Source organism: Lupinus angustifolius, unplaced genomic scaffold (genome assembly GCF_001865875.1).
Source record: "Lupinus angustifolius cultivar Tanjil unplaced genomic scaffold, LupAngTanjil_v1.0 Scaffold_39_45, whole genome shotgun sequence".
Taxonomy (NCBI): domain Eukaryota; kingdom Viridiplantae; phylum Streptophyta; class Magnoliopsida; order Fabales; family Fabaceae; genus Lupinus; species Lupinus angustifolius.
In genome coordinates, this window is record NW_017721102.1 from 29,585 (window position 1) to 39,899 (window position 10,315).

At 32.8% G+C, this 10,315-nt stretch overlaps 1 protein-coding gene across 2 annotated transcripts; it reads left to right on the plus strand.

Annotated features, from left to right (window-relative positions):
• The first annotated feature begins 850 nt into the window (after window positions 1–850).
• LOC109338710 (probable disease resistance protein At5g66900) lies at window positions 851–7,974 on the plus strand. Of its 2 annotated transcripts, XM_019575997.1 has the most exons (6): window positions 851–946; window positions 1,005–1,630; window positions 2,709–3,112; window positions 3,905–4,266; window positions 6,253–6,524; window positions 6,652–7,974. In XM_019575997.1, exons 2-6 carry the CDS (start codon window positions 1,042–1,044, stop codon window positions 7,455–7,457), a joined length of 2,433 nt encoding a protein of 810 aa, XP_019431542.1. In that variant the 5' UTR covers window positions 851–946; window positions 1,005–1,041; the 3' UTR covers window positions 7,458–7,974. The 2 variants fall into 2 exon arrangements, with proteins under 2 accessions (XP_019431542.1, XP_019431543.1); XM_019575998.1 differs by having other exon boundaries at window positions 861–1,630.
• Window positions 7,975–10,315: the final 2,341 nt, after the last annotated feature.

Here is a 10,315-nt window from a genome sequence, read left to right on the forward strand (position 1 = left end):
TGGCAAGAATCTTAGACGGCACAGAGGAGACGACGACCAGAAGTAGTGAAGAATGACAGCAGGGCGGTGAGCAAGAGAGGTTTTCTTTGAAGGTAAGCTATGACTAGGTTTTCTCTTATTTCTTCTGTTCTGCGTTGAGTGTTCTAGAGGAGAACTGTTTCTATTTCAATTTTTTATTTTTTAATTAGGTTTAGACCGGTCCGGTCTCACCAACCAGGTTATTCCGGTTTCTCCCGGTCCAATCCGGTTAGACCGAATTGTGGACGCCCAGAAACGGCCTGGAAGACCACCCCGGTTTTTGGGTGGTACGAGACCGCCCCCTGTAGCGGGTTACGATCAGACCGGTTGAACCGTCCGGCCCGATCCGGTCCAAACAACACTGGTTAACACTTCAATAATGACCTTAAAACAACTTATTGTGGTGCATCTGGATATTGCTTACCTATTCACATACCACATTTTAAGTTTAATTATATATTATTATATTTAATTAATGAAAAATATTTATATAATTATTAATGAAAAGTAACATAGGTATTTGATAGATTTGTCACCATAATTAAATACTTAAATCACAAAAAGTTATTATAAAATAATTATAAAATAAACTATATGTAATGTAAAAATTATTATATATAAATATTTATTAGAAAATAATTTTAAAATATATGCGGCCATTTGTGTAGGAGATTTCATGATACTCATTCAAATTCATCAATTATTATATCAAATATCAATTGCTGATATTTTTGAGGTTAGCCATAAGTGCATGCGTTATTATTAATAAAAATACATGTAAAATTAAACATTTTATTTTATAATTTGTGATATGTTGTTGTTATACGTGTAAAATAGTTGAGCGAAGGTAAAGTCAATGGTTTGGAAATTTTAGACGAAGAAGACAACATTTTTGTTACAAATACCATATTTGCTGATTGGAAAACTTCCATTCTTTCATCTGAAGCTCCTCGTACAATAGCTTTGAATTTCTCTTCTTAATGAACCCATTACTTGTTTCATTAATAGGAATAACCACCATTCATGTCTGATACCAAACAACTTGTTTCACTTCCACCACTGTTTCAAGAGACCTTCAAGAAGATCTTAGAAATACTGGACAATGCTCATAAGAGCAAAAGCACCAGGAGAGTCCTGAGGTCAACCCTCTGGGAGTTAAACCCACTGCTTCAAGAGATCAAGAAATATAACGAGAATTTGAATCCACCCAGAGAAGAAATAAAGACTCTGATAAAAGAAAAAGATGCAGGGAGAGATGGTTTGAGAAGGTGTTGGAGCAGAATTTGGTGTAAGAAGGAGGATTCTATAAATGGTGATGATAAGCAGGCTCTGGTTATGGCAAATGATGTTAAGCAGACTCTTATAAAGGTGAGAGAGATTCTTCAGGTTCTTAATGGAGAGAACTTTGATGAAAAGTTTAATGGGGGAGCCACTAAGGGTCCTTGTAGTGTTCCTGATAACCCAGAGTTTTGTGTTGGGTTGGATGAGATGTTGTGGAAGTTGAAGATGGAGGTGCTGAAGGATGGTGTGTCAATTTTGGAGTTGACTGGTTTGGCAGGATCAGGTAAGACCACTTTGGCTACAAAGCTTTGCTGGGATAAACAGGTCAAGGGTAAGTGCTGAAACAACTCTTTGCTTTTTCTCTCTTATCTTTTAGTATGAGGTCCTCCACTCCTCCTTACTTAGATGAATTTAGATCCTCTTTTAGTATTGGATGAGATTGTGATATTAGGCGAAAATTAATTTTCAATGAACATGATTTTAACTTATTTTTTAATAAAAATTTTAAAATCAAGAAATTCCCCTTTCTCATCATTTTCCGAGCAATGGATTCTCAAGTACGGGAGAAGAGCTAACTCCACTTCTACTTATCAAAGTTTAGTTGTTAGTAAATTAGATTAGATTTTGATTAAATTGAGTTGAGAATCATGAAAATGCATCAAGGGACAAAGCTCTCCTTACAAGTATTTTACTCTTGTAGCAAATATAGAATTTTTTGATATGGTTCAATAATTGCAAACCACTGCTCAAGAATGTAGACCATGAACATCTCTGTCTAGCCGGTTTCTTCTTTTGGAAAAATTCATCACGGCTTTATGCTCAATAGTTATTTTTCTCATCAATTCTTTCATAAACTTCACATGTCCTCTCATTCACAATATTTTGACATGAACTTTTACTTAAGTACGCATTCATATGTTTATATTGAAAGGTAGTACAGAAAGATGAATGACATCGTTTATTGCAAATTATGCAAACATTAGATGATATTTGATTATGTATGGAAGTCTTATCAGAGAGAGATAAAAATAATGGTATGCCGAATGTTTCAGCTTCCTATTTCTGAAGTTTGGAGAAGCTTATAGTAGACTTCAAGCTTACTGATACTTCATCATTTCCACTTCTAACTCATAACTTGAGAAGTTAACATTTGAACAGAGTTGTCCAAATTATATCAAAACTTGGCATTTCCTATTCGTTACAGATGTGCTTTTAATAGATTGAAGAAGCATTTTCTTCTCACATGTATAATTTTATTTTCTATTCAATTAGTAGAATATTAAATGCAGTAATAAATGGTTCGATTGCATAGATGCACATACTGAATAACTTATCTACATGTGCATTATGAAATGGTACATGACATCAAAATTCTCTGGGATGACAGATCTCTTTGGTTTCTTCACTAGGTAAATTTGGGGGCAATATTTTGTTTGTCACCTTCTCAAAAACTCCCAAGTTGGAGATCATTGTAGAGAGACTATTTGAACAATGTGGATATCGAGTACCCGAGTTTCAAAGCAACGAAGATGCAATTCACCAATTGGGATTTCTGCTGAGGAAAATTGGGCAAAGTCCAACATTGTTGGTCCTGGATGATGTTTGGCCTGACTCAGAACCCCTTGTTGATAAATTTAAATTCCAAATGGCAGATTATAAGATTTTGGTGACTTCAAGGGTTGCATTTCCTAAATATGGCACCCCATACATCTTAAAACCACTCCGTCACGAAGATGCAGTGACCCTTTTCCATCATGTTGCTCACTTTGGAGGAAGCAAATCAAATATTCCAGATGAAGATCTTGTCCAAAAGGTGCTTATTCCTACTTTCTAATATGTCAGCAATTCCTTTACTTAATGTAGACATTGTATCATTGGACATGACCAATTCGTGTTCAAGAAACTAGCACACAAAAAAGTTACTGAAAGCTAAATAGTCAATCTCAATGGGATACTGGGCTTTCCTGGAATCACATCCCGACAAAGGGCATTGCTGGGATGCAATTCTAGTTGGCGTCCCAGTTCACCATCTCTGCTGTCTTGGGAGAGCAACTTTCATGTCATTCGACCAAAACAGTGCTCTCGCCATTTTCAGCTCTTAACTTTCATAACATTCTTCTATACCATTCTTCTCCAACCCAGTCTCATCTTAGTTTCAACAATGGCATCATCTCAGCCTTAGGCATCATCTCAGCCTTAGGCTTCATCATCCCAACCACCACCATCTTAGTTATATTGTTATTGGATTTGAGTTACATCATTGAGTGTGAGTTTTAATTTTTATTTTGGTTATATTGTATTTTAGTTATGTCTTTAAATTTGTGTATTTTTTAGCACATATATATATGCATATAATATATATACTTATTTAGTTTCCCTAACAATCCGTTTTCGAGTTGGGTTCCCTTTCCCTTCATTCTCCCTCCAAAATGCAACTCGCAAACAGACCGTAAATGTCCAAATACTAGCCATCCCTTTAGCTAATAGTCGTTGGGGGCTCAGCTATCTGGTACTGATTACTGAGACAGAATAACACGTTTCGATCCCTCAAAGTGATAATATGGCTCGACTACTTGCACTTATATTTTCTTGCATTGTTATACAGGTTGTGAGAGGTTGCAAGGGTTCACCGCTTGCCATTAAAGTGATAAGTAGATCACTTACTCATCAGCCTTATATGTTTTGGCAAAATATGGTGCAAGAATTGTCACAAGGTCATTCTGTAGTCGATTCTAGTAATGAAATACTTACTTGCTTTCAAATGATATTGGATGTTCTAGAAGATGAGTCCATCATCAAGGAGTGCTTCATGGACCTAGGATTATTTCCCGAAGACCAAAGAATTCCTGTTTCCGCTCTCATTGATATGTGGATAGAATGTCATGGACTAGATCATGATGGCAAAGAAGCAATGGCCATTATCAACAAATTAGACTCCATGAATCTGGCTCATGTCTTAGTAGCAAGGTACAATTACTAATTTGTTCTATTCTAAGCTACTTAATGTTAATTATATAACATGAATCATACTCCATAGAAAAAATAAGTCAATAACCTTTGTAGCTCAAGTGAGAAGCATTTGATCCCTTACATAATATTCCAAATGTCAATTTATCTCAAATTGAATTTGAACTTCTCGCATTATGCAGCTTCATTTATTCTTGTTAACTTTTTCCGAGGACAAAAGTTTGAATTCGAAATTGCTCTATCTAAAAGAGAACATGTATACTTAAATGAGAAAAGATGGAAATTATCTGAATATTATTCTGATCTGTGTCAGTACCACTACAAGGATTAAATGTGAATAAATTGCTACTCCTCAGTGATAGCATAAAATAAGGTAAAAGATATTTATCCTCATGGTTATGCAATCTGCAATAATTACTGAACATTGTACTCCTCAGTGGATATTTGTCATTCCCAACTTTCTTGTAGGATCTTGAAATCTCTGTGGGTCACCTTTTTGTTAAGAATCTGCCAGTCGAAGTCCTGTATGGGTATATGATGTGATAATGAATCCACTATCAAATATCTCCTGATGAAATGTTGGTCCACCTCAATGTGTTTTGTTTTGTCATGCTACACCGAGTTATGAGCTATTCTAATGGCTGATTTATTATCACAAAACAAATTCCTAGGAGCTTCACTATTTAGACGAAGGTCATCCAATACAATTTTCATTCACAACAACTCATACACTCCTTGTGCTAGGGATTGATACTCTGCTTTTCACTTGATTGAGCAACCACACTTTGTTTCTTGTTCCATCATGATCACAAATTTCCACCCAAGAACATACAATAACCAAAGGTCGATCTTTTGTCAATGAATATTCCCACATAATCTGCATCAATATACACATCTTTGGATAAATTTCCTCCTCTTCTGAAATATAATCCTCTTCTAGAAGTTGACTAACAACACTATAGAATATATCATATGCCAAATTTAGTTCAGTGAGTGCTAGGTGTATCAATTTCCTTGCTAACCTTTGATATTGAGCTTGATCAACCATGGGTTCATTTTCGATTCTTTGATTCTGCACAATTATTTCCTAAAAAATAAAGACGCCCTCTTTGGAGTAAGCAACTTCAATCCCAAGGAAGTACTTTAGTGAAGTCTTCCAAATCATCACTAGATATAATGATATCATCAACATATGCACGTAGCCACGTAGGATTGTGACTTTACTTTGTTGTGAATCTTTAAAGAAGAGAGTATGATCACCCTGACTTTGCCTGTATTATAAGGATGGCATTGCCTTTTTTAATCTTCCAAATCATATAGGAGGAAATTGCTTTAATCCATATAGACTTCTTTTCAACTTGCATACTCTATTCCTTCCATTGGTGGAATCATATCTAGGTGGAATCTTCCTATAGACTTTCTCCCCCTAGTCTCCTTTCGGAAAAACAATTCTCAAATTGAAAAGATGCAACTCCCAATCCATAACATGTGTATTTTTCCGCAACCTTGCCGTATACTGATCCATAGGGTAGTACTCAGGTAAGAACGACTTGGCTTATGTAATTTCTCCTTTGAAGCTGAGGTGGAGAGAAAAACGAATTAAATTCATGAAACATAAAATCCATGAAAAAAAGAACCCTTGACTCGAAGGATGGTAGCATTTATATATCTTTCTGTTGATAGAATAATCCAGGAAAACACACTTAATAGCATGGGAGTCAAGTTTTTCATGATGTTGTTTATGGACATAGACAAATGCGACAACCTTAGACATGAGACTGAAGAGTCCTCATGATTGGAGCATAAGGAGAAAGAGGTCATAACTACACCTAAAAGATAGCATAAAATAGGGTAAAACATAGTTATTCTAATAATTACACAATCTACACTAGTTACAAAATATTCTTACTTAAATGTAGATATTACATGTCTTTAATTGTGGGGGGCTATATGTCTCAGAAGAATTAATTTGTTCTCATTTACCAGGAAAAATGCTAGTGACACAGACAGTTGCCGCTACAATAACCACTACATTATCCAACATGATCTTCTAAGAGAACTTGCAATTTATCAAAGCACCAAGGAACCACTTAAACAGAGAAAAAGACTGATTATTGACATAAATGAACATCAAAGAGAATGGTGGCTTGATGAGAAGCGGCAAGGCATGATTGCACACATGTTATCAAAATTTCTTAGATTTTGTGTTAAACCGAAACCACTAAGGGTCCTCGCCCAGTCATTATCAATATCAACTGGTTAGCTATACTTGAACCTTTCTTTTTAAGTAACTACTCTTACAAACTAAAACTGGTAAAAGAAAGTTGCAGTGTTAGGTCATTCATCCCTTGTTCAAAATTGACACCATATGGGTTGTGTTTGCAGATGAAACTGACACTTCAGATTGGTCCAACTTTGAAGCACCTGAAGCTGAAATTCTGATTTTCAATCTTCAAACTAAGGAGTATTCTTTTCCCGATTTCATGGAGAAAATGAGTAAACTAGAAGTTCTGATAGTCACAAATTATGGTTTCCATCCTTCCCAATTGGACAATTTTAAGCTTCTCTCCTCTTTATCCAACCTGAAAAGAATCAGGCTAGAGCGGATTTCTGTTCCTTCCTTGGTCACATTGAAGAATCTTAAAACATTATCCATCTACATGTGTAATATGAATCAAGCTTTCGAAAGTGACCCCAGCCCGATTTCATATAGACTGCCAAATCTAGTGGAGTTAAGTATTGATTATTGCAAAGATATGGTGGAACTTCCTATTGGGATCTGTAATATTACCTTTCTAAGAAAGCTCAATATTACTAATTGCCATAAGCTTTCTGCACTCCCCACAAAAATCGGAAACTTGGAGAATTTGGAAGTCTTAAGGCTCAGTTCCTGTACTGATTTGGAAGGGATGCCGGATTCTATTGGAAGCCTTTCAAAGCTAACACTTATTGACATCTCAAACTGCGTAAGCCTTTCGCGTTTACCGGAGGACGTAGGTGATATGTATAATCTCAGAAATCTCTACATGACAAACTGTGTAATGTGTGAATTGCCATACTCAGTCATCAATTTTGAGAATTTAAAGGTTATATGTGATGAAGAGACAGCTGCATCATGGGAAGCTTTGAATCCCAATCTAAACATAGAGATTCCTCAAGTTGATGTTAACTTGAATTGGCTTTTGCATTGAAGTTAATATTTTCTGTTTTCATTAGTAATTAGAAAAATGTCACCTTGCTTTTATTCTCTTTCATATCTTTAAATATTTGTACAGGAAACACCAAAACCAACACAGTATTGTTTTCGCTGTTTACCGTACAAACATTTGAAAATTAGGTGACATTTTTGTAATTAACAATTAGTAATGAAAAGAGAAAATGAAAGCTGAAGGTTTTTCAAACAAAACTCCCAAGGTTTATTTTTATGAATTGTTCTAGACACAAAATAGTAAATAATATTTCTTGAGTTGTTCCTAAGATATTATAGGACATAAATAAATAACAGCTCAGAACACTGACCTTGTATGATACTAGTCCACGTAGAATGACTATTAATACATGGTTGGTTAATTTTTGTTAGTTTTTTACTTGTAATTCAATGTGGTTATTCTGCGACATTCATGTTTGTTAGACATTTGTAATTTGTAATTTATTTTCTGATTAGTGTTTGATGTATTAAACTGGGTGTATTACCATGTTTATTTTTAATACTTTGCTTGAATGAGGTTGGAGACTTGACGTGTGTCTAATATGTGTGGATCTACTTGGTGTCATTATATGTACTCAATTTAGATTTTCTTGAAGTTTGTTTTTATAAAATAATTACTATAGGTTTAAAGGTTTGTTTGCGATGTAAATTTCGGATAAGAAAAAAGGAAAATGAGAGAATTCTAAACCATTTCACCATCATATTTTATGGCTCTCAAAATTTTTATTTATTTTCTTTCTCATCCAAAACTTAACTAATAAATAAACATTAAATGTTTATTTAAAACAACTGTTTTCTAATTCCCATCCAAAACATGCATCTTATAATGAAACATTGAAAGCTTCCTTGAAGAGTGTTACAGTCACTAACCTAAAGTTGCCTAATGCCTATACTGAATATTTTTGTACTAATGAATTGTTCTATTAACTTTGAAGTTTGTGGTTATCTTTCTCCTTCAAATATCTTTTACATTTTTATTTTTGGTTCAAAATTTTTAACTATTTTATTCATTCTTTTTTTCCTTCCAATTCCTCTTTTTTCATTTACTACTACTCATTTTGTCTTGCAAGTAGTTTACACAATTTTACTATCCAATCATATACATAAGAATGTAATGAAACTCAAGTGTGACATGATTTAAATGGTTAAACCGTCCGGTCGAACCAGATGATTTTATATACAATTAATAATTATCTATAAATATATAATTATATATAAATGCAAAATTTTATATAATTAATAATTATCTATAAATATATAATTATATATAAATGCAAAATTTTATATAATTAATAATTATCTATAAATATATAATTATATATAAATGCAAAATTTTATATAATTAATAATTATCTATAAATATATAATTATATATAAATGCAAAATTTTATATAATTAATAATTATCTATAAATATATAATTATATATAAATGCAAAATTTTATATAATTGATAATTATATATAATTATATTGAAGTAACATTTTTTCATTTTTTTAGATCGGAGTAAAACAAAACATTAAAGTAGTGTTATATCTTTTTTAATTTTAAGTGAACCATCTAGTCCACTTTCCGAGTTATTCTGGTTTAAAAAGTTTTAACACAATGATTCATAGTTCCCCGGTTCAAAGTAGTCTAACTCTTTATTTGATTAAGACTATAAATCAGAGTCATTTTCAAGTTTAGTAAGCGATTAGTTTGTCTAGTCAATTCTCACAACATTGATCACTACAAATGAGCTAGATGTATTTTAGTCAAAAAAATTTATATCATCTAATTATTTCTTAACTTTAACATTATTATTTAGTCAAATTTTTATATGAGATTAATTAAATCATGTAAGTTAACTCTATTAAATGCTCAAATACATTTTATCCAATGATAAAGTGTAAATAGAATATTAAAAACAATGACTGATCCATTCATACTATTTTAACTTTATATGGGGTTCAACAAAGATTAGTCCATTATGTCATTAGTTATGTGTAATTTTATATCCCAATCCTTTCACTATATCTATTTTTTTTTTAAAAGAGCCTGTGTCATGTTTCATTATATGAAAAGGTTCTATAAGGTATGACTTAAGAAACTTATACTGTATGCACGCTAAATAAAAATAATTGAAAGATACCAAGGATTTTAGTCACTGTTTCAATATTCAACTATACTTTTTGTTGAACTGTTTAATGCCTCTGTTTACTACACTCAACCACTTTTCTTTTTAAGTTTAATACAATGGTCATTGTTGATAGGACTTTTTCTTTGCCAAATTCAATGAACTCATAACATTGTATCATAAGACTTCCTACACAGGCATAGTGGCAAGTTTATGGCTTTCCTTGCATCTTCTGGTATGTATCTGATTCAAATATACTAACATTTAAATAAATAAAAATATAGCAATGAATTATTGTCTATGCTTTAAACTTGTGGAAGACATCTTCTATCCTAAAAAGTGTATTACTCTATGATGCATTTACTTGTGATTGATTGAAAAAATATATTTTAATTAAAAATTTAATAACTAAATATTTTTCTGACAATCACAAGTGATAACACATACAATGACACTTTTTGGGACAAAATATATCATGCCTTAAAGACCTGTCCACACAATACAAAAATATGTATTCAAGGTTTGGTTTGAATTTCTGAAATTAGGAATATGAATTTTTGCTAATAATGACTTCACTCCGGTTATTAGCTGCATTTATCATGTCATTTGGATCTAACGGTCATTTTAAATATGTCCACATTTTTATAAGGAACAATGTCATAAGTAATCCATGTTTTATTACCATCACTTTTGCCATATTCCATGCGAATGATGTGAGCCTTTTATA

Coding starts and splice junctions, on each gene's coding strand:
- LOC109338710 (XM_019575997.1), top strand. CDS start 1,042: ATGTCTGATACCAAACAACTTGTTTCACTTCCACCACTGTTTCAAGAG. Junction 3,113..3,904: donor ATGAAGATCTTGTCCAAAAG/GTGCTTATTCCT, acceptor ATTGTTATACAG/GTTGTGAGAGGTTGCAAGGG. Junction 6,525..6,651: donor GTCATTATCAATATCAACTG/GTTAGCTATACT, acceptor TTGTGTTTGCAG/ATGAAACTGACACTTCAGAT.